Consider the following 24,167-nt stretch of genomic DNA (forward strand, 5'->3'; position numbering starts at 1 on the left):
AAGACCACCAAAGTGTAAGAAATCACAGTTCTGTTTCACTTTCATTGGAAAGTCATCACCATCAAGCAATTGACTTATGTGGATAGCTTGAACCTGATTCTACTTCATACAAAATTTCCAGCTGAAAAAAACCCCATACCAGAAGCCCTTATCCTTTGATTCTTCTGCACTCTCTCACAAAAGAATGGCTTATGAATGAAGGACATTTAGTACCTGAGATTTTTCTTATACTATTCCTTTTTCATTTATTTCTTCCATGTTGGCCTCATTTCTGATCAGCTTCTTGTAATTGGGACAGAGTGTTATGGAAGATCAAAGAAAGCTAGTTTTGTCCTCACCTGAAGCCATTGATACTGCTGCCTGGCTTTGCAGACTGCAGAACTGCCCATTCAGCTTGTAGTATAAGACAAATGTTAACCATTATGTGTAGATTTTGGAAGGCAAGAAAGTAGAGAGCTTTCACATAAAACGAACAAAACTATACAGAACAAAAATGTGTGGTCATCCAAACAGAAACATAAAGAGACTACGTAGAGATATGAGAGAAAACCAGAACATGCTCTTTCCTAACGAGGTCTTTCCTGATATATATCTTAACCTGAATCAAATAGGTATTAACAGAAAATATAAAATCTAGAATGTATTAAACTGGGGTGAGCATTTCTCACATTAGCTGTCAAGAGATCAGGGCAGCATTAACACAAGAAGACTGGCCCAGTGAGAAGACCAGCAACTGCCCCAGTAGAGAGATGCACCACATCTCATCTTGAACTCAGGATTTTGAGGTGCTACCTCCCAGGTGGCAGCTACAATTATGAACAAACTGTTCAAAAGGTGCAGGCATGCATTTAGGGAGCTTTTTTTTTGGTTGTGTAGCTGCATCCATCCTTTGCTTCAGTGGTCTAAATGAGACTGGAGAGAGGAGACCCACCAATTCTCCTTCCACATGTGCTTCGAGCTTTGAATCCCAAAGAGCCTGGACACTTGTGAAAACACCTGGAACATGAAAAATAAGCCTGTATTGTCTATTGTCGCTAGCTGCCATGCAGTGAGAGAAAGACTGCAGCATACACTGGATGACTGGATACACTGCAGACTCCAGGATCCCCGTCTTCGGGAACTGAAACTGCCCATTATCATCACTGGTGGGAAGGGAGTAGTCAGAGCAGCGGTGGAAACGGGGAGTAGTTAGGTAGGCAGTGTGAGCAGGGAGCAAAATGGCAAGAAGCCATGGGACAGAATAGCCTGTGTAAGGATCAGGAGCCAACTGAAAGACAAATATATGGAAATATACAGAATGTGTGCAGGAGGACCCACCCAGATGGCAGCTAAGGGGAGAAGAAAAGAGCAAAAGGAGAAAGGGAGAAAGCAAAACTCTCCCTTGCCTCTCAACTCTCACCCCTTTTCTCATTAAAGGCATTTAAAGATATCATAGCATTTTCCTGATATTTCCTTTCCCTTCAAAGCACATCCTGCAATTTCTGTGTTCATGGTAAGTCTTGATGAATAGGAGTGAGAAGGGTTAGGAAATGCAGCACTGGTCTTAGGCAAATTACAGCTGAAAGGGGAAGGGCGCTGAAGCAACCTTGATGAAATTATAGTCTGAAGATGCTTTGTGATCCCTGCTCTATGTACAACATAGATACATTACCAGTACACAAAACAATGTGCAAACAGCGTTACAGGAGGAGGAAGGACATAGAGACCCTTGTTGTAAGGACTGTTTTTTCCTATGAGGGAAACAGGGGTGCTGAGGGTCCAGGAACACCTACTTACCAGTTAAGTGGCTGGCAATCCTGGCAATAGGTTTAGGAGGCAGGGCAGGGGGCTGTTTGAGGAGGGACAACTGTTTCACTGGGGTGTCCTCATGGTCTCCAGGGAAAGCAGCAGATTTTTTGGGGGGAAGTAGCAGGACTGGCTTAGCTGTAGGATCTTGGGACAGAAGGACGCTGGATTCATTGGATGTGGGGCTCTCTTCAGACACTGGAGGACACAACCACATCATAGACGCAGCAACGTTACGAGCAAAGCAGCGGCATATACAGCCATTGTGAGACAAGAAAAGCAGCACAGCAAGGCAGGTTAAGAAAGACTAATAGATTTCACTCAAACATCATATAACACAGAAAGGAGGAGAAAAAGAAAGAGAAAAAGGGAAAGAGTAACACACATCTACAAAACAGCCAGATTTCCCATTGTGTTCCCATTGAACACAAATCAAGAGCCTTAAAATGTCACATCTCAGATGGTCTGTCACCACAGCTTGCTCAGGACCACTTATGTTAACAGGAGGTCTCTAAACTTATGCTATAAATGTAAAAGCACCTCATGGGGTCTACTGCATTTCATATCTGTGCATGGTCACGGCTGAACATTTCTACCAGTCACTTTTCCTCACTGAACCTTTGTCCACAACTCTCAGCATTAAGTGATGCAGAAAGAGGAACTAACCTAGATATATAGCATTGCTGTATCTCTGCACAGGCTGGGGAAGACATGCAGAGAGCCTCACCAAGGGTAAGGCTGTGTTAGCTACTGAAAGATGCATGCTGTGAACATCACCAACACCACACAGCAGCTAAATTGCATGATGTTTTACCCTAGGGTTTAAAAATGCTGTCAGCTCTCTGCTCTAGAGCTGACTGGCACAGGTAAGACATAGCTGGAGAGTTAGAAATCTATTCTCAGATGTTCAGGTACTGAAAAGTGCAGGGACTGTGCCTTACAATGAAGTTACTGTGTAGAAGTAGAGGTTACTTCCATACAAAGTCAGTCAAAATTTCTCATGAAGCACCCAGTGACAACCTGCATGTTGTCAACTCCTTCTCCACAGAAGACCTTCGTCTTCAGCAAGGATTTCTCAGGGATGGACACCAAATGTTAGAAGTCAAAAGCTTGTTACAAATAGCTTACAGTTATCTACATCATAATGTACACAAGATGTTACCTGTCCCATCCATGATCTCTGTGGTTGGAAGGACCTCGTATGAACAGGGCTCCCCTGGTGCTGGACCTGATTCCAGTTCTGCTAGGGCTGGCAGGGATACCTGGCTGGAGCTCAGGACTTGCCCGGAGCCCAAAGGCTGCCCATTCTCCAAGGCTCCTTCTTCATCTGGTATGGAAAGTTCCCCATCTGTTCATAGTTGAAGGAAAACAGAATGACAATGTAAGGCACATAAACAAGATAAGCAGAAATAATTAAAAATTAAATCTGCTATCTCCATTAGCTTGCTTGTTATTGACGAACCTGAACTGACATCTTATATGTATTCATATATTGGGTTTGCATCACAAGGTTTTGGTAGTGGGAGGGATACAAGGGTGGCTTCCGTGAGAAGCTGCCAGAAGCTTCACCCATGTCCAACAGCCAATGCCAGATGGCTGCAAGATAGACCTGCTGCTGGCCAAGCCTGAGCCCATCAGTAACAGTGGTAGCTTCTCAGGGATAACGTAGTTAAGAAGGGGAAAAGTTACTGTGCAGCAGCAATTGCCACTGCAGAGAGGAGTGAGAACATGTGAGAGAAACAGCTGTGCAGATACTAAGGTCAGTGATGAAGGAAGAGGACAAGGTGGTACAGGTGCTGGAGCGGAGATCCCACTTCAGCCCATGGTGAAGACTGTCCCCCTGCAGCCATGAAGGTCCACAGTGGAGCAGATATCCACCTACAGCCCAAAGAGGACCGCACGCTGGGGCAGGGGAAGAGTGTGAAGAATGTGCCCTGAGGAGGAAGGAGCGGCAGAGACAACGTGTGATGAACTGACAGCAGCACCCATTTCCTGTCCCTGCACTGCTGGGAGGGAGAAGGTGGAGAATTTGGGAGTAAAGTTAAGCCTGGTAAGAAGGGAGGGGTGGGAAGAAGGTGTTTTTAAGCTTTAGTTTTTATTACTCATTATTCTACTCTGATTTGATCAGTAATAAATTAAACTGATTTCTTCCCCCAACTGCAGTCTGTTTTGCCCATGATGGTAATTGGTGAGTGATCTCTCCCTCTCCTTATCTCAACCCATGGGCCTTTTCTTATTTCCTCTCCTCCTGTCCACTTGAGGAGAGAGTGATAGAGCAGCTTCGATGGGTACCTGGTCTCCAGCCCACCACAATACAGAAGACATAGGGATAAGGATCAAAACAGTATGATTTGTAGCTCAAAAATACAAGTTGTGTAGAGCAGTTCTGGAGATGTGTGTCTGTTCTGTCCACAGGTTTCATAGAAGTCGGACAGCATTCTACTTGCTTTAAGGAGTTATTAAGATCTGGGAAAGATCTGCCAAATATCTGTGCTGATCCTTTGCTTACCCTAAGATGGTCATTATGAACCATGGTCTAAACTAGATAGCTCCTGACCACCCTCCACCCATGGGGCCATGCAGCCCCATCCAGGGCCACAAAATTTGTTTTACCCCTGACTCTGTTGAAGCTGGGAAGTCAGGAATGAGAATGGGCCGGAACTGAAGCTACGTAATTTTCTTAAAGAATACTAACATACACAGTATATAATTCATAATAATTTAACAAAAACAACAAGAATTATTCTCTTCCCTTACACCAATTTTTATGCGATAAGGGACACAAGTATGTTCCTATTTGACACACAAATATAAACATTACAGCTCCCAGCATCAAGATTTTAAGTGAGGGAGAGAATAATTTTTATAGCTGCCTTGTATAAGGTCTTGATACTGGGATATAGGAGATTTCATTTAGAAGGCCTGTTTTTAAAGTTATTAATAGTATCTCATTCATCTGAGCAAATTTTCTGTAACAGCAGCAGGTAGTTTCTTTCCTATCCAACACCACTTCACATTAGAAATAATAAAGAACACAAGTGAGGGATCAGATCATTCTCTATGGTGTCAACCCACATGATTTTTATCTCAGAACTTGTCATGCACAGCACTCTGGTACCTGGAGGCAATGACTACATGGATATCTCAATTACAGTTTTATAAAGGAAAGAGCTCAGCCCCTATGGTTATGAGCAGAAGCCTGAAAATATAACTGGAACGTGACCTGTAAGGCTAACAACCAGTAGGCAAAAAAAGGAGCCAAATTTTTCTAGGCATTTAAATTATTTTTTTTTTTAAAGGCAAACTCAGGATTTCAGGACCTGGTTCTTGATTTTTGAGCACCTCTGATTAGCCATACGACTGCTCAATGTACCAAGCAGAGATATATATCATTCAAGCAAGTGCACACTATCCCCTCACAGGGCTAAGATATGAAAAACACTTTGAAAAACAATACTGAAAAGAATAAAATAGCTGAAGTGTCAGGTGTTATGACACAATTAACAAGTCTGAAAGTATGTTAGCTGATAAGTATTCAGAATTATGTTTCTGCCTTTTAAAGCTTCTCTACAGTGAGTGAAGGTGTTCTCTGCTTATTTTGGAATTATTAGAAATACCAAGGTCTTGACTTTGCTTTTGTTGGAGGCTTTTTGAAGACCTAGAGAGCTATTATGGTACACAGTCACATCATACTAGACTGAAGCTTGACCCATGGCTTTCAAAGCAATCAACTGAGCTGGCTACTAGGTAGCAACATAAATCAGAACTGATGGTTTTGGCCAATTGTTTGCAGCACAGCCTCCTTCTAACTGCTGTGGTCATTCAATACAAACCCGTTTATTTCCCTAGGCAGCAAAAATCAAACAACAGTTCAGCCAGTATTTAAGCTGAAGTTTTTTTACTTAGCTGTCTGGGCGGAAATGCTATGCATTCTGTGCTTGCTCTGTCTCCCTTTTATAAACACACACCTTCACACCTTTGGGATAGGGGCTGCTTTTGTTTCAGTTACTTGGTTTCACGAAAGAGCGTAACTGTTTCTTATGCAGAACAACTGCTTCCTGAATAGAAGGCCGTGACTGTGTCTAGCAATATTCATTAATTCAGAGCAGGACTAAATGTGACTGCAACTGTGAGCAGGCAAAAAGTATGCATGATAAAACCACTAGCATTTAGTTTTTGGAGGGATGTCTACACATTTTTAATGAAGTGGGATGCCTATCGTAACACACTGAGCACCTTAAAAATCTTACTGTCTTAAATGCACTTCGCGCTTCCCAAGGCATGATTTAAGAAGACAGCATTCAAATGATGGCTTACAGTTGCGAAAAAGCAAAATGTGAGATAAAATTCTGGCTTTTACTTTTTGTCATGATAACAAGCATGACAGTCCTCTGTACTGACAGCATGACCTCTTTTAATCTTACCTGTGAATATCTCTAAACTTCATTTAGATTCTAAAGCTTGTCCTCGGATTTGAATGAAATCACCAGACATAATCACCAGAAAGAATCATCGCTGAAATATACACCCTAAGTCAGATCTTGCTTAAAAAGAGCTACATGGGAAGCTACGCAAGTACAGAAAGCAGATCAAAGATGCAGATAAAATAATTTGTAGAGTGAAGAATATCATAATGTGAATAAATCCTGGATCAGAGACATGCTTGACAACCAGATATAAAAGGCAAATTACTTATTATTTTCGAAGTACTAAAAGCTATTCTGGTTAGCTGACTTGAAAATTAAAAGAATCCTGGTACTGCAATTATGACATGGATGAATCAATTAGTCTTCAGGAACCAGCTGTGAGTTTAAAGTTAATTTTGCACAGTGATAACCTATGCAATCTTTTCTTCTCATACTTGCAAAATCTTTTGCTGTGTTTCCACAGAGACTGCTGTTACTTAATGCAGAACGACTTCCCCTAATGCATGAATTTTGGTAATGCTGGCTGAGTATGAATCTAGACAACAACAGAGAGAGTAGCTTGACCTCTGCAGCACCTGGAGTACATGAAGGCTGCTCTTCTGTTATGCAGGAGGCTCTGCACACCTGAAGTCACTGAAGAAACAGGACCTCAGAGGAAACTCTGATGCAGGGGACTCTTTGATTCACCTTCACATGTGAATGCACAGATGATATGTTCAAAACATGTGGCCCCAAGCATGGGTTGTACTCCTGAACTCACTTGCCATTTCCACTTTTGCGTACTTCTTAAAAACTGCCTGGTGTGAAGCAGCCTGCAGTGCATCATGCTGACTGACACAGAGCAGTCCTTTTCTTGTTCTTTATGTCAGAGCTCCGCTTCTCTTCTCAATGTGTCTTTTCACTCGCAATACCTTGGAGTAGGGAACTTCTTGCATATCTGAAAAGTACCATGCTCACGCGCTCCTTCCACAGATAAATGGCTGTTGGAGGCACAATGATGAGGAGAGGAGAGTTCAAAATCCACTTCAGGTCGTCTCCTTCAGAACTTGACTACCAAGTAAGACTGTCTAGGCAAGTGAAACTACTTCTTGATGGGAAGGGCTAGGAAGGGCAGAGAAAAATTCATGTTGTTCTCTGCTGTGCCACCTATGGGCTAGGGGGTGGAAAACTGAGTATTTGTGCCTGTGGTCTACACTTGTCCAGGGGGGTGTCTCCTAGCCTTGGTGGCTACCTTAGCATGGTGGCTAGGATCAGTCTCTAAGCAGACCCTGATTTTGTGGATTCCTATGGAGTTTGAGACAGGTTGACATAGGGATGTCCTCCTTGCTTCTGGAAGGAGTTCAAAACCTTTCAACACATGATTTCACTGCTGCACAACTGGCTCTCCAGTGGCTGCCATGCCTTCCTCCTTGCTGCGTTGCCAAAGCCAATTCTTCAGACTTATACTCACATACTGACACAAAACTTGCCCTAGCACTAAGTGCAACATGTCCAAATCCTGTAAGGATTTAGGTAACCTGAAATTTACGTCTAAATCTATCATTTTAATTAGATAGGGAGTATAAAAATACAAAAGTGTAAAAGATGAAGACTGCCCATGTTTCCTTTAAGAACCATTGTACCATCATCTCTAAAACAAGCAATCAGTATGCACTCAGGCCACCTCATCTACATTCAGGTATAAAAAGAGGTATCAAAATAATACAAGCAGATTTAATTTTTGACTGGCACCATATGACAGTTAGCAGTTCTAAAGACAGATGCTTCTGGGATGGTTACACCTTCATGTGAAAACCAAAGCTGTTTTTCTATGTGTAGGAGCAACGGTATAGCAAAAACTGAGTTCTAAATTCTGTGGTATGTTCTGCGTTGCAGGTGGAAGCTGTGTTTTTAACCTTTCAGCACTGCCTGCCCACAAACTATTAGAACAGCAGGTGCCTCATCAGACATTTCAACTTACTGTTTTTCCAAAAGTACACAGTAGTTGAAAAAATTACAACCTTTGCCTACATTTTCAGAAGACTGAAGTCACAGAACCCTGGAAATGGAAGACAATAGAAACTGATCTGGTCATGAGTCTTGTCCTTTCCAAGAAAAGAGCTCTGGAGTTCACTTTGGAGTGGTTTCACACTTGACTTGAGTTAAAGCGTGGGGGTCACTGAAGTGATAAAAGCATTTCTTGTTTTCCAAATATAGCAGCTGGACTGCAGTGACTCTCCCATGTGTGAACACTGTGACTTGCTGCGCTCTGCTAACTTTCACCTGCTGGATGACACAAAGTCCTCTGAAAAGCCAGCAAATCTTGAAGCAAACAGGTCAGACTGTCATTTTAAATAGCAAGGAAGCAACCTAGCTCATTCTGGTTTTCTTCAACATAGAAGATATGGCAAAACCAATACAAAGCACACTGCAAGCTCCAGAATTTTTGTTCTTGGGTCAGTCTATCCATACTAAGTTTCCTTTTATCTGTATGGATTTTTTGAAGAAAGAAAAATGCAAAATCAGTAACAGGTTAATTCTGCCTGCATCTTCCACCTCTTAGGGAGATAAAGAGATTTATTATTATGGCTACACCTAATGTCTGTGTAAGTTGCCTCTTGGCATGCAAGGTGCTACTATCATCAAATAAAGCTGCCTTCTATGAAATGTTAAAGTCTGCTACGTTTTCTTGAAGGATTAGAGATTACCTAACAAGAATTACAAGGAATATGTTGCTTTCATTTAAGGTTCACAGTGAGATATAATATCCTTTATTAGAATTACTTTCAGATTATTATACCATTGAAGGAAATATTGCTTTTGCTCTACACATCTTACTCATACCTTTTTATGATCAAAGCTACTCAATCACTGCTACTATGCTTGTGTATTATGACTTTCTTCTCTGCCCTACCTCTTTCTTTCAAGGAGGGGTACCAATTCTTAGCTTCCCATGTTTGCAACCGGCAGGAAATAATGTAGGATACTGAAAAAGAAGTCCAGCTGTTTTGCATTGTAATTTCCCTTTTAGTAGCATCTGACATTGAAAAAGTCTGATGTCTCTGCTTTTTGCATTGGAAATAGGAAGAAACAGCATGTGTTTCACTCCTGCTTTTTCTGATATGAAAAGATGAAAAATGACTATAAAGAGGAATTAATTTCTTTTTTCAGATGAGGACCCCCAAACAGCTTAGCATCTGCTTCACAAGATGACACAGATTACAAACTACAGCATTATTTGATGAATGGAGAAAGCTGCAGAGCTTCAGTAGTGGAGCAGGCAAAATTTCCCTGAGTTTCAGCATGGAAGGCAGGGTAAGGCTGCATAGGAAAGATTTTTCTTGGGGATGCCTTTAGGTGTATGAAAGCAGCTATGTGTGGGATGTGAGGCAGGAATGAAGGAGGTCGCACCCTGGACAGAGGTATGATGAATGAAGACTGACTTCTGAGCTGGTCATGGCACTGAATAGGGTGCCCCTTGTTGAGGTTGGAACACAGTCTGACAGCCCGGACCATGGCTCAATGGCCATGGGGATGCCTGTCTTATGGCTGCGTATCCAGTCTGTATGACACTCCAGAATGTCGACAATCCAAAGCAGTGAGAAGGGCAAACCATTTGCCAGGAGTAGTCTCTACTGTGAAGTTGCCTCTAGGATGACTTACAAGACAGCAGGTCACAGTGAGAGTACAGACAATGTTAGATCTAAACAGTTCGAAGCATCTAAAATATATAATGGGTAAAAACTGTAAAATGTAATGACAAGTAGCACATTTCTTTGGTTTTGCAACGGTTCGTGGTTTTTTTTACTCAAGATAAATGGTTTGGCTTAGTAAAGTTTTAAATTCTCAATAAGCTAGACTAAAAAGCAGGTAGCAGATTTAAATGTTCCAGACTTTATGAATTATAAGCTACTCCTAAAATCTGTGAAAGTTTGAAACTTCTATTGACTTCCAACAGGTTTTGTACTCATATTGTTAAAGACTTTTAGATTTGGATTAATGAGGTTTTAGAGTATAAGCGTAAGTTCTACTGAAATTAAGAGGCAACTCTGGCATGTCTTTATGTAATTTGCTGAATTAATTGCCTTAGTTATTGACAAATGAAGAAGCAAAACAAATAAAAGCTACAGTAAAAAATTGACACATATGTAATAGATGTCAAATATGTGAGGAAAAAAAACAACAAAAGAAGGAGGAAAAGGACAATTAAAAGCAAGGGGCTTCCTCATAAATATGTTGTCCCCATGGAGAACTGCTTTGCTGTCCTGCAGGAGGCTAATGAGGAAACGCACTTGCACCAGAAACAGCCGGCTGATGCACAGGTAAAGATCTCTACAGGCGCTGCCAAGAAAAAGCAGTGAGTCGTAGTAGTAGGGGACTCTACTTTGAAAGGGACAGAAGCACTCCTCTGGTGGCCTGACCCGATCTTGAGGGAGGTGTGCTGCCTACCAGGGGCACGGATCAGGGATGTTACAGAGAGGCTGCCTGCTCTGGTAAGTCCCATGGACTATTACCCACTGCTAGTGATCCATGTCAGTGTTAGGGATATAGATTGTAGTAGACTGGGGACCATAAAGAAAGACTACAGAGCCCTGGGAGAGGTGGTTAGGGGCTCTGGAGCTCAGATTGTCTTTTCATCAATTCTCCAGGACACAGGGGAGGACCTAAAAAAAGCTAGGAGGATTGGACAGGTTAATAAATGATTAAAAGGGTGGTGTCATAGTCAGGGGTTTGGGTGTCTTGAACACAGGACTGAAGTTTGTAGGCCAGGCTGAAGTTTGTAGGCCAGGTCTACTGTGGGCTGGTGGAGCTGGTCTGATAAAGAAGAGGAAGAGCAGTTTTGGTAGGAGGCTTGCCAGACTGGTCAAGGATGCTTTAAACTAGATGTGTTTAAAGAGGTGGCATCATTCCATCCCAACACACCCAGTCAGTTGCCAGCACCTATACTAAATGCTCGGAGCAATGTAGAGATATTCCAGCCACTCCAGCCAATGAGCCAGCTTCATTTGGAGCTCGGCTCAGATGCATCTATACAAATGCCTGTACATGGGGAACAAACAAGAGTAATAAGAGATGTGTGCACATCTACGGGGGTATGATATAACAGGCATCACAGAAACGTGGTGGGATGGCTCCTATGACTGGAGTGTTGGAATGGAAGGTTACAGGCTCTTTAGAAAAGACAGGTCAGGCAGGCGGGGAGGGGGAGTTGCCCTTTATGTTAGGGATAGGCTGGAGAGTATGGAACTCTGTCTGGGGACAGGTGAGCAGTTTACAGAGAGTTTGTGGGTCAGGGTTAAAGGGAAAACAGCCGTGGGAGACATTACTGTGGGAATCTGTTACAGACCGCCTGATCAAGGAGAACCTGCGGATGAAGCACTCTACAGACAGATAGGAAAAGCCTCACGCTCCCAGGCACTTGTTCTCATGGGGGACTTCAGCCACCCTGACATCTGTTGGAACGACGGTACTGCACGGCACAAGCAACCCAGGAGGCTCCTCGATTGTGTGGAAGACAACTTCCTTCTGCAAGTAATAGAGGAGCCAACAAGGAGAGGTGCCATGCTTGACCTTGTGCTCACCAACAGGGAAGGGCTTGTTGAGAATGTGATGCTCCAGGGCAGCCTTGGATGCAGCGATCATGAGATGGTCCAATTTGAGATCCCCAGGACAGTGAGAAGAGCGTGCGGCAAGCTCACTGCCCTGGACTTCAAAATAGCAGACTTTGGCCTCTTCAGGAACCTGCTTAGTAAGGTTCCATGGGATATAGCCCTGGAGGGCAGGGGGGCCCAAGACTCTTAGTTGATATTCAAGGATCACCTGCTACAAGCTCAGGAGTGTTGCATCCCAACTAGAAGGAAGTGCAGCAGGAGGGCCAGGAGACCTCCTTGGATGGATAAGAAGCTGCTGAGGAAAATTCAAATGAAAAAAATGAAAAGTGGAAGCAAGGACAGGTGGCCTGGGAAGAATACAGGGATGTTGTCCAGGAAGCTAGGGACCAGGTTAGGAAGGCTAAGGCCCAGTTAGAATTAAACTTGGCCAGGGATGCTAAGGATAACAGGAAGGGATTCTACAGGTACGTAGCAAATAAAAAACAGACTCGGGACAACACAGGCCCCCTGAGGAAGCTCTCAGGAGAACTGTCTACACAGGATTTGGAGAAGGCTGAGGCTCCGAATGACTTCTTTGCCTCGGTCTTCACTGGCAAAGGCTCTGACTGCACCACCCAAGTCTTAGAAGGTAGACGCAGGGACTGTGAGAATGAAGACCTTGGGCCCACTGTAGGAGAGGATCTGGTTCAAGACCATCTTAAAAATCAGAATGTGCAGAAGTCCATGGGACCTGATGAAATCCATCCGCGGGTCCTGAAGGAGCTGGCAAATGAAGTTGCTAAGCCACTGGCCATCATATTTGAAAAATCATGGCAGTCAGGTGAAGTTCCCGACGACTGGAAAAAGGGAAATATAACTCCCATTTTCAAGAAGGGGAAAATGGAAGACCCAGGAAACTACAGACCAGTCAGTCTCACCTCTGTGCCTGGCAAAATCTTGGAGCAGACTCTCCTGGAAGGCATGCTAAGGCACATGAGAAACAACAAGGTGCTTGGTGACAGCCAGCATGGCTTCACTAAGGGGAAATCCTGCCTGACTAATTTGGTGGCCTTCTATGATGGGGCTACGGAACTGATGGACAAGGGTAGAGCAGTTGATGTCATCTACCTGGACTTGTGCAAAGTGTTTGACACTGTCCCACACAACATCCTTCTCTCTAAATTGGAGAGACATCAATTTGATGGATGGACCACTCGGTGGATAAAGAACTGGCTGGATGGCCGCACGCAAAGAGTTGTGGTCAACGGCTCAATGTCCAGCTGGAGACCGGTAACAAGTGGTGTCCCTCAGGGATGGGTGTTGGGCCCGGTCTTGTTTAATATCTTCATCGCTGACATGGACAGTGGGATTGAGTGCCCCCCCAGCAAGTTTGCCGATGACACCAAGCTGTGTGGTTTGGTTGATACACTGCAGGGAAGGGATGCCATCCAGTGGGACTTTGATATGCTTGTGAGGTGGGATGAGGCCAACCTTATGAAGTTCAACCATGACAAGTGCAAGGTCCTACAACTGGGTAGGAGCAATCCCAGGCACAGCTACAGATTGGGCAAAGAAGAGATTCAGAGCAGCCCTGTGGAGAAGGACTTGGGGGTGCTGGTCGATAAGAAAATGAACATGAGCTGGCTTCAGTGTGCACTCACTGCCCAGAAAGCCAACCGTATCCTGGGCTGCATCAAAAGGAGTGTGACCAGCAGGTCGAAGGAGGTGATCCTGCCCCTCTACTCTGCTCTTGTGAGACCTCACCTGGAGTATTGTGTGCAGTTCTGGTGTCCTCAACATAAAAAGGACATGGAACTGTTGGAACAAGTCCAGAGAAGGGCCACAAGGATGAGCAGGGGACTGGAGCACCTCCTGTATGAAGACAGGCTGAGAAAGTTGGGGCTGTTCAGCCTGGAGAAGAGAAGGCTGCATGGAGACCTCATAGCAGCCTTCCAGTATCTGAAGGGGGCCTATAGGGATGCTGGGGAGGGTCTCTTCGTCAGGGACTGTAGTGACAGGACAAGGGGTAACGGGTTAAAACTTAAACAGGGGAAGTTTAGATTGGATATAAGGAGGAAGTTCTTTCCTGTTAGGGTGGTGAGGCACTGGAATGGGTTGCCCAGGGAGGTTGTGAGTGCTCCGTCCCTGGCAGTGTTCAAGGCCAGGTTGGACGAAGCCTTGGGTGGGATGATTTAGTGTGAGGTGTCCCTGGCCATGGCAGGGGGGTTGGAACTAGATGATCTTGAGGTCCTTTCCAACCCTAACTGTTCTATGATTCTATGTGTTGTGTTAGCAGTGTATAACAATGGTGTTTGCAAAACAACGGAATTTTGCATAAATAATACATTACCAACTCAACAAATTAATTATCCTGAACAAGGAATTATTATTATTATGTCTTCTGATCTGCCAAGGGTATGTGCATTATTCTGTGCTCATCAGGATCCAAAACCTTTAAATGCTTCCCTTTTCCACAGTAGTTAATCCCAAGGTGACTCAACAAGACAATGATAACATATGCAGGCACAGACCCACTCCATCTCCCTGCAGTCTGCTTGCCTCACTGTTTTGCATTGAGTGACTATCAACCATTGCTTTATATTTCTGATTTGTGTCCAGGTTTATTTGCCAGGTAACTATCACACGTATCCAGTGGAGAGGGCTAGACCACCGTAAAATCAAAAGAGATTTGAAAAAAATAGAGACCTTATTCTTCACAGTCCTGCAATTCAGGACTGTATCCCCAGTTCCTAATGCTACAATAATTAATATCCGACTATAAAACTATATGGGATCTGAATTAATGCTGTGAAAAGAACAACACTTACCTTTATCAAAAATTTCTTTCAGCACTCCTCGTTTTATAAGCTCCTCTCTGCTTTGCCTCATTGACATTTTTCTTTCTAAAGCTGTAAGCAAAGGAGAAGGGTCATATAAATAGAAAAGAAGGGAAATGGTCATTTAAAAAGGCTCTATGCCTTTTAAGGCATTTGAAAAATGCTTTTTCTCCTTTTCAAGTCAGTGGCAAATTAGCATCTCAAAATAAAGACTACTGGCAGTCCAGAGAATCTGCCTGCAGCTGTAGCATGGCTGTTACTGACAGAAATGGCTACAGACTGACTGATCTGACGGCATGTCTGCACTCCCATTGCTTAATTTTGACACATGACCCAAGCATTTCTGAGAAGAATTAGAAAAAGCAAAAGGAGAAAAAGGCAATTAGTGCAGAAGCTGGAGAGGGAAAGGTAAGAAAAGACACAACACAAAGGATCACACCAATGGAAGACGTGGCCATTGGCTGTCCCCAGGTCACTGAAGAGGACTGGCCCCTCTGCTGCCTTGAAACCATACTTGTTTGCCACTAATTCCAGTCAGAGAAGATCAAGGTGCTTAGAACAGTGCAAAAAAAGAACTGTTTAATGGAGCCGCCTTCTCCCTGGAGGAGTGTTTTCCCCTAAAAGTGTGTAAATGAGGGAAACTCCATGAGAGCCACTGCAATTTATAACATGAACATCCCAAGTCCTGTATTGGCTGCTTAGAGACTGTGGTCACTGGGGCGACAAAATGACACATAGAAATTTCATGTTTGTTTAGTTCAGCAGTAATTAAAACAATGTCCAATTAACCAAAATGCCACAAAGGCAAAGACCTGAAAGCCAGCAAGCAAGGGGCTCAAGAAGTGATGTTCAGGACTGGCTGCAACTGCATGTGCTTTGCGAGAAACAGCCTGTGCCTGCCAAAAGAGAGGCACAGTCAAGGGCAGATTGCTTCTGCCATATGCTCCACTATCAGACCCAGCACAGATGTACGCACACACAAATGAACCAGGACTCAGCATCACCAGTCTGCCCAAGGCAGATTTAAAGGAAAAGAGGCTTTGAAACACTCTCTCCATCCCTAAAAACATGTGGGTAACCTTTCCTGGCATTGCTGCATGTTGGATGTTCCCACAGGGGCACGTGGGAAATTAGCTGTGCTTATAGTGACATACTGCACTCATTGCAACCTGTTGTCAGATATTTATGGCTTAGTAAGAACAGGGCCAGCTCTACTTCACTCTTTTTCCATAGGATGAATTTAGGTTTCCCACTTTTAAAATCAGTTTTGATGATGTATTCTTCAGGACAGAGATGGCCAGTAGGTGCAGTGAGTAGCTAATAAAAAGCCTAGTCTCCCCTAACACACCCTATAAACTTCAGCATTGATCAGAATTAATGTCAGGACTCTTTGCTGAGGCACAAGACCCCATACTTATCAGCCAGTCACATGGTACACTTTAATTTTGGAGGCTGTTAACATAACATCCACAGCATTTTCCAGAGTGCCTTAGCCTCATTAGAAGAAGCTCTATAGGCATCTCACTGACTTTCAATGAAGCTTCAATTTCTATGTTTCTAATAAGCTTTTGAAAAGAAATGCCCAACAATCAAACTCTGGAGTCATGTTGTAGACTTCTCTCCAATCTGCCTTTTCCCTGTGCTGAAGGTGCCTTGTTCTAGTACAGTATTTCAAGCTTCTTCCTCTTTCTCTTTAAGAATAGCTGCCCTCAGACCTTCCAAAAAAAGCCCAGTGTGTCTGAGCTTGTCCTTCAGTGGGAAATCAAGTTGGTTGAAACAGCAGCAAAGCAGCAGTTTCTGTATATAGACAGTGGCTATGTTCACAAAATGAAAATACTGCTATTGCTGTACTTTTACCATGAATAACTAAATTACGTATCCACATTTTACACACACAAATTCACTGGTGCCCACTTGGATTCACTATCTCACCCTCCTGCTTTGTCAACAGCTGCCTATGCAAGGCAGCAGCATTACTACTGACTTCATGGCCAGGAAGTCCCACCACATTATTAAAGTAGTAGCAATTTTGTGAGTTGGAGTTGAGGCTTCTGGAGGATCAAGTGCTAAACAGGGGTAGCAGGACCTTCTGAAGAAGTGCAGAAGTGCCTCTCCCAGAACAGCTGCTGGGGAAGACGGCACTTAAGTATTGACCAAGACTTCTCAAAGTCATGTACTAGTTTTGCAGTTCAGCAGAATTTTGAACACAGAATATGTGTTTTTGGAGACTGTCTATGCGCAGGCTTTTCAGATATTCCCTTTTAGTTGTGACTTGCTTCTGATCAAGAATGAAAAAAACCCACAACCCTACACTTCGTAGCTCAGACGAAAACATTTTTTCAGTTTCTAAATCCTCTCTAAGTAGGTACAGGACATAAGAGTATTAATTATTTTCCTACTAAGCCAGTTTAATTAATAAGATATTTAGAGGAAGGGCATGCTGGGCTAAGAGCAGTACTGAATGATAATAACAGATGTTATACTAAAACTATGGAACATGCTGCCTCTTCCTCTAATACAATCTTCCTCCCAAACAAGTCTCATACATTTAAGTGCATAAACTGCTATGCTTCTGCTGGATCAAATGGAAAAAAAAAATAATAAAAATTGATAAGTGCTTAGACGCAGAACTCATTAGGATCTAACAGCCTAAACAATAGAATGTTTCACCCTGCATTCCTCTGGCAAAGGTTGCCAGCTCTTTCATGAAGGATTTTCGTTTTCAAGCATAAAGCTGACACAAAATAAATTAATTCACTCTCCACTGAGAAGGGATCCATTCACAGCAAAAGATAAATAAAAACCTTTGAATTAATCCTTGGGTCATGAGAACTTTGTAAATTCTGTGATGGCAAAAAATATAATTAATATCAAAAGATGTATTACTTCACTGGTGATTTTCCTTGGTGATTAACATAAATTTTTTTCATTTGTACAATCTTTCAGGTGATCAGAAATAAAAAATAAACATTAAGCCCTGTTTATGAGGTCTACTCATTGCAGAAACTGGTTAAATCTTAACAAATTCATCCATTCTCTGAGAAACTCTCAGTAAATACTTTATAGAAATGAGCATATGTGTACTTGATGGTTTAAGTGTACAGATTTTTGCCAGTGTGATTTGGAGTATGCTGTTTCTTTTAAGCTCTAATGAAGAAACAGCGGGAAATGTTTTTATTAATGTGTCTGAGCTGGTGTTTTTGAAGGAGCAGCACCTCTCTGCTGTTCAAGCAGAGCTTTTCTCTGTGGCAGACCCATTATGATCAGTAAAGCCTTGACAGGGTCAGGAGAATTTCCTGCCTCTCCATTCTGGAAATCAAGTACAGTTTGTCTTTATTCCTTTAATAAGCTATTGTGCCCCATGATGGCAGTGACTGTGGGCTGCTCCTCCAGCTGAGAACGTGAAGCTCACCACTGCCTCTTTGCCAAGCGCTTCTGCTGCTCCATTAACCAACCAGAGATGTGGTTATGTAGTCAGGACATGTAATCTTTCTGTCCCTCCTAGCCTTCCCTTCAAGACCAAAACATCTCAGATAAAGTCTGCCATTCTGCATCTATATGAGAATAAACTAGCCTCCTTTGCATAATTTGTCATGTTGTTGATTAAACCGATGGGCAGACTAAATAAGCAAACTCTTGCCCTTTCTTCTCATCTGACAGCTGAAACTAAACCACAGCCTGTGATAGCCAGTTGAATCTTAACTTTGTTTTTATTGAGGCTGCCCTTGGCCTCTGTCTTAAAAAGCACTGGGGTTTGCTTTGCATGAATTCTTGCTTTCAAAGGCCACTGTAATTTCCATGACAATTTTAGGAAGTAAAGGTCATTATAGGAATGGAGTGTAGAGAAGCTTTCTGGGGCACCAATTATATTTGGATTTAATAGTCAGAAATTTGCTTTGCTAATAATTCAGATCTGAGTAATTATAAAGAAGTAAACCAATTTCTTTGCACAGTATTAATATAAAACCCCATTAATATTTCCTTTAGACTTGTAAGGAAGGAGAGATTTTCAGAAGTGATCGATTATGCATCAAAACATGTTATATCACCTTGAAATTCTTCCAACTATGAAGGCTTTCTTGACAATCAAATGGAGCAGGATTCATCTGATACAAATTTCTGCAGCGTGGGCTTCTGCCTCTGAGTTGGCCTCTTTACGCATTAAGAACAAGTCTTGGGCATGACTGACCTAAGCCTAAGCAACTAAACCAGGCTGAACTGCACCTTGGAAGTGCCTGTTAGTCTCCACTGACTGTAAAGGAAGCCAAGGGTGAGTAGCTGAGATAAGATGTTGAAATCAAAATTGACTGAGGAGGGTAGTTTTAAGAAAATAAATGCTGCTGTAGATGAAAGTCTCAGGTGGAGCTGAAGAAAATGTAAATGTGTCAGCTCACAGAGATTTCCATTAGTTTCAGGACTGTTTCAATAGCTGTGCCATGACACTCAGCATTGCTGCTGCGAGCTTGGGGTTCAACCAATGCCAAGACATAGCTTGGTTGAAATAACTGTTTTGCTTTGCTCAGTGCTAAATATGAATTTTGCTTGGCTTCAAACACTCCTAAGTCTCTTGAAGCCTGAGGGAAGAAAAAATATTCCAACAGGTTTCTGAATCTTTGAGATTTAAAGTTCTTTACAGAAGTTTTGTGTCTCTGATCTCAGTCGGGGTTTTCCTGTAACAGTACCATCTACAAAATCTGGCTCAGACAGATTGCCACCTAGAAAGAATTAGGAGCCCCTTTTTGTCCGTGATGCATGCCTATGACATTTCTTGTTCTGATTTTAGCCTAGCAGTCCCATTCTATGAGATTACAAAAGAAGCAAACAGCAGTGGGGGAAAGATGTATTAAAGTGGATGAAAGAGGTATTAAAAGTTAAGCTTGATTTTAAAAAAAGTATTACAAATACCTCTACAAAACAGGTGCCGCTACAGCAGTTGACCAAATAAATTCCTTTCAGTATGTGAATCATTTGGAAAACTCTGGCATGGGCTACAACTCAAACAAATAAAACAGGAACAAAACCTGACATTGATGCGCACCAGAGGAGTAACTCTAAATACTTCAGAATCAAACCAGTATCATTATCATTATAGAGGTGGAAAAGTGAGGTACGAGCAGAAACAACTTGGCTCATCACCTGCTAGAGCAGTAGTAAAGCATCAACGGCAACTGTCTTGCAGGCAGTGGCCATCACAAGGCTGGGAAGTGATCCTTCTAGATTTAAACTTGGTTAACCTCTAATTAAGACAAATAATAGGAAAAAGAGGACAAATTAAAAAGAACAAAACTCCATTAACTGTATTTATCTCCAGTGTTATGATGACAACTGGATTGTTTTTAGATTATGACTACTTAAAACACAGAGAAATTGATAAAAACACAGAGAAGATGGTATTAGGGCATCTTGCTTCCACTCAAATTCAGATCAGCTCAAGACACTGGCCTGTCTCTAATTAGAAGCACTAGACTAAGAACATGGTAAATCTTCATTTGTGACAGGCAAGCCTGTGATATAACACAGTAAAAATACACATATTCATTTGAGAATGCAGGATCAAACCTAAAATCCCTAGTTTCTAACCAGAAGAGTTTAGGAGGTATAGCAGTTGCCAAGGCTGTTAACTACAGATAAAAAAATGAATTATCTCTTCCTTACTAATGGCAAAAGAAAGTAAAACTGGGGAAGTAGCTGAAATCAGGCTTAAGAAAACTCTAGATTTATACTGATCTTTATTACACATAAACTGCCTGAGGACAGACTCAGGAGGAAAATGGATTCAAAGTGAAATCTGTAAACATAGAATTGTAGAAGCTAGTCAAAATACTGCAAACTGCATTAAACAAAAATCACAATACAGTAATACAATGCAGCATACACCCAAGAATTCAGCAAACACAAAGAAAGGAAATTATATCTGAACAACTCTATCATAATTAACAGAAGGAAATGAACTGAAGAAATCAGAACTCACTCTAATCCAAGAGCAGATGGAGTATTTTGTTATTATTTTTTTACATAGGACTGAAAATATCAATCAAAGAAGTTGCCTTTCAAAGGGGAAGAACTAAATTTCAAGCTAGATCCAAAGAAACCCAACATAATGGATTTCACAGGCCAAGCAGAGCAAGCATGGCACAAGATGAATACATGAAAACAGGAGGTAAGACAAGAAATCTCGACAAATATAACAAAAGGTTTGTGTTCAAAAACAGTCCAAGAAAATGGAGATTTAAAGAAAGCAAGGCTGTAGGAAACCATAAGAAAAATGTTAATGCCCTCAACTGCCCAGCTAATAAACAGCAAAACAGAACTCCACTGTGTCAATAAGCTGTGACGGTCTATCAATAGTATTTTGTAAAGGCTTGTATTTTCATCCCTTTTCTACATAATCACTTTTATTATCACACTTGAGAAGCATTGTACAGGTTGGGGAGAAATCAGAAAGCTGGCTGCAATATTGAAAACGTGGTGAACATACATTCCTCCTGTTCTTCCCTCTGAACTGCTGCACAGCAGCAGGAATTTCTAGGAAATACTAGGTCAAGAACTGGAAAGCTGAGCCACCAACAGGTACTGCGTTCCACAACTTAATGAAACATGAGGCTCTGTATCTTAATTAAAGAAATTTGTAACACTGTAAAATAGCATGTCTTAGAGTACACCTGCTCTGCAATTACAATGTGATTGCAGCACATAAAGCAATACCCTGGGCATTCTGAGTATATATAATTTAGGCATCAAAAACAGTAATGAGGGGGTGGTACTCACTTATTTGAAGACTTTCATCCAAGTAAAAAACCTGGCAGGCTAGAGCAGCCCATGCTGAAGTCTGTACTGCCACCAGCACCCTAAATAGCTATAGTTAGATTAAAGATAAATTAAGCATAGCTATTACCATCACAGTTCTTAACTGCAATGAAGCTATGTCCTAAGTGCCAGCAGAAGGCAGCTGACATGATCCTTATGACAGAAGATCTATTCATATTTTCACATGGACCACTAGTGGATGAAATGAGGGCTTCTCCTACAGGCTTCTCTGTCACAACACACAAAAGTTGTAGCATCAGAGAAACAGTAAGAACATGGGTTCACCAAACCTTTGGAAACAGATGAGTGATACCATCTGAAAGAAATATGTACGAACAGCAGCAGCAGCAGCTGTGTGTCCTAAAGAACAGTTGTTTTTTACAAGTGATTCTAGTTGCTTTAAGGTACCTTGCAGTCTCAGATTTCTGTATGTACAACAAACAACTACGCTAAAAGTAAATTAGCAAAGAGCTGGGTGATGTATCTGCTGTGTGTTCCCCTCATCCTTAGAAGATGGTGCTCAGACAGACAACACTGCAGTAGGGACCTGCAGTGTCATCTGTAATGGCAGAAATGTCTATTTGCATTATTCTGCTGCATAATAGTTCAAGGCACCTTCCTCAAAGCAAAAAGCAAAGCATCTAAACGGTGGGCATCACTAGAATAAGATAACGACTCCTGCAGCTCTCTGGAGAATTCTCTCCAGAACAGAGTTTACACATGGGATATAAATAACCAGGCAAGCTGCTGCTTTTGGATTTGTTCCTCATCAGACAACACATCCAGATGGCAAAAGCAGAGCACATTTTATAGAAACAAGTGTAGCAGATGTCAGGGAACTGGATTCTCCAGTGTAACTTTTAGAGGGTGAAGGAATTAGTTTTCCTGGGACAGAAAAAGGGGGGAAAATTTCTAGATAAAACAAAAACTGTGGCAGGCTGATGATAAGAAGGGAGGAGGAATGCTTGGCTAGACCACCAGGAGATGACAACCAAACTACTGGCAGGTATTTGGTCCCCCTGTTTGTCAGCTGGGAGAATCACCTTGCTGGTAGAAAAGTGAGCTTTAGTCAGTAGGACAAGCAGCACAGCTCTTTCTATAGCACCAGACAGCTGCTGTGTAGTTTGTTTTACAGCTTAAGCTTACCTTACAGCTGTAACTTTGCAAACATATATTGCCTGGTATCCACAGTCAGACATGTAAAAACAGTGCTTTACTCCCTAATGACATCCTAGTTTGGGTACAGTGAAGAAAGCTTTATCTGCTAGTGCTTCTATTTCACCAGATAGGGATTTGGGATAACTTGAAAAATACCCACGTTACCCAAACACTGTTGTAGTAAATTCAAGTTTAGGAAACAGTTCTTCCACTCATACTAGAATAACTAGTACACAGCAGCCTTCCAGATAGACACACAAAGCAGATGGATAGTTGTATATCTGTGTCCACATGTACACCTGTTTAAAATAAATGTTTCAAAGCATAGCTCATGACTAAGAAATACCTACTTAAATCTGAAGCTGGCTTAGCACTCTTTTGAGAGAGAAGCTATTAAGATTTCAAATGCTTCTAGGAAACCACCACTACTTTTGTACACACAGAAAACTCAACTAAGCATACACAAGTTTAAAATGCATTTGTTATTGGAATGAACTGGCATCAACCGTTCAACACAGACCTCTGTAAGGAGTCAAACAGGAAATCATTCATTTAATACTTGATTATAGAAATGACTAAATCACAAAGCAACAGACACTTCCTCCAATATAAGAAGATTCCTGAATTGCAGCTGTCACATCATCCAGCAATTATCTCTGGATGATATTTCCAGCTTGTGCAATGACACTAGCTGGTTGGTACATAATAGACTTAATGCTGAAAAAAAACCCAAAGTGTCTTTAACATCCCAAATAGTGCAGCCTGCTTAGTCTACTTTCTGTTTTGGAAGCTGATGATAGTTCAAGCTACAGTAAAGCCACACATGCAATTTCAGTATGTTTTACGAAAAATCCACCAATGACAAAATCATTTTAGGCTCCTCTCCAGCAAGTGCTGAAGTTATCTGGAAATATAAGGCATTTTTACACTCAGTATTGTATGTTATCTTAGTGCTTCTTTTAGTGTGTAAAACCAATAATGATGCTTGTCTGGGATAGGGAGACAGAGTGGAAGATACCAAGAACCTTTAGACAATACCAGTACTGATATGAGGAGCAAATTTGGAAAATAATGGGCAGGAAGGACAGTGAAATGAAAGAGATATGATGATAACCTGGACAGTTCTTATGGTGCAATCACATTATAAATGTAGATAACACTATACAAAGTAAAGGTGTAAGGGCAGTATTCCAGTCTAAGTGTCCCTACTGTCCAGAACTTAATAAAGTTTACTTGTTAAATGTGTAGAAAACCAAACAGAAAATTTGCACATTCATAGCTGATCTAAGGTTAAAAGCGTTGGTCCAGAAGCGTAAAGGCTGTGGTGAACAACCTAAATATTTTTCCCAGTCATGAACTCTTCTTTAAAGAAGCTGTGGAAGTCTTCCTAAATGAAGTGTCACTTGAAGAACTTTTTAAAGAAATCAATAAAACGAATAGTAGCAAACTGTCAAGACTGGGCAGTTTTCTTTGCAGAGTTCCTTAGGAATCAAACATGAATTGATTAGCATGGTAAATAACCTACATAAGACAGAAAAGTGGGAGGTAGCAAATAGAAGGTTGCTGTTTTTAAGAGTCCAAAA

General features: G+C 41.9%; 1 protein-coding gene across 5 annotated transcripts in view; it reads right to left on the reverse strand.

Annotated features, from left to right (window-relative positions):
• PHACTR1 (phosphatase and actin regulator 1) overlaps positions 1-24,167 on the reverse strand; it is a 342,596-nt gene that overhangs the window by 65,401 nt on the left and 253,028 nt on the right. For all 5 annotated transcript variants that reach the window (XM_065667330.1, XM_065667331.1, XM_065667334.1 and 2 more), the window contains 3 exons: positions 14,611-14,691; positions 2,948-3,133; positions 1,777-1,983 (listed from right to left, as the gene is read on the reverse strand). In XM_065667330.1, coding sequence (XP_065523402.1) covers positions 1,777-1,983; positions 2,948-3,133; positions 14,611-14,691 — 474 coding nt within the window. The remainder of the gene's footprint in view (positions 1-1,776; positions 1,984-2,947; positions 3,134-14,610; positions 14,692-24,167) is intronic.

This window comes from Lathamus discolor, chromosome 2 (assembly GCF_037157495.1).
Source record: "Lathamus discolor isolate bLatDis1 chromosome 2, bLatDis1.hap1, whole genome shotgun sequence".
NCBI classification, from domain to species: domain Eukaryota; kingdom Metazoa; phylum Chordata; class Aves; order Psittaciformes; family Psittacidae; genus Lathamus; species Lathamus discolor.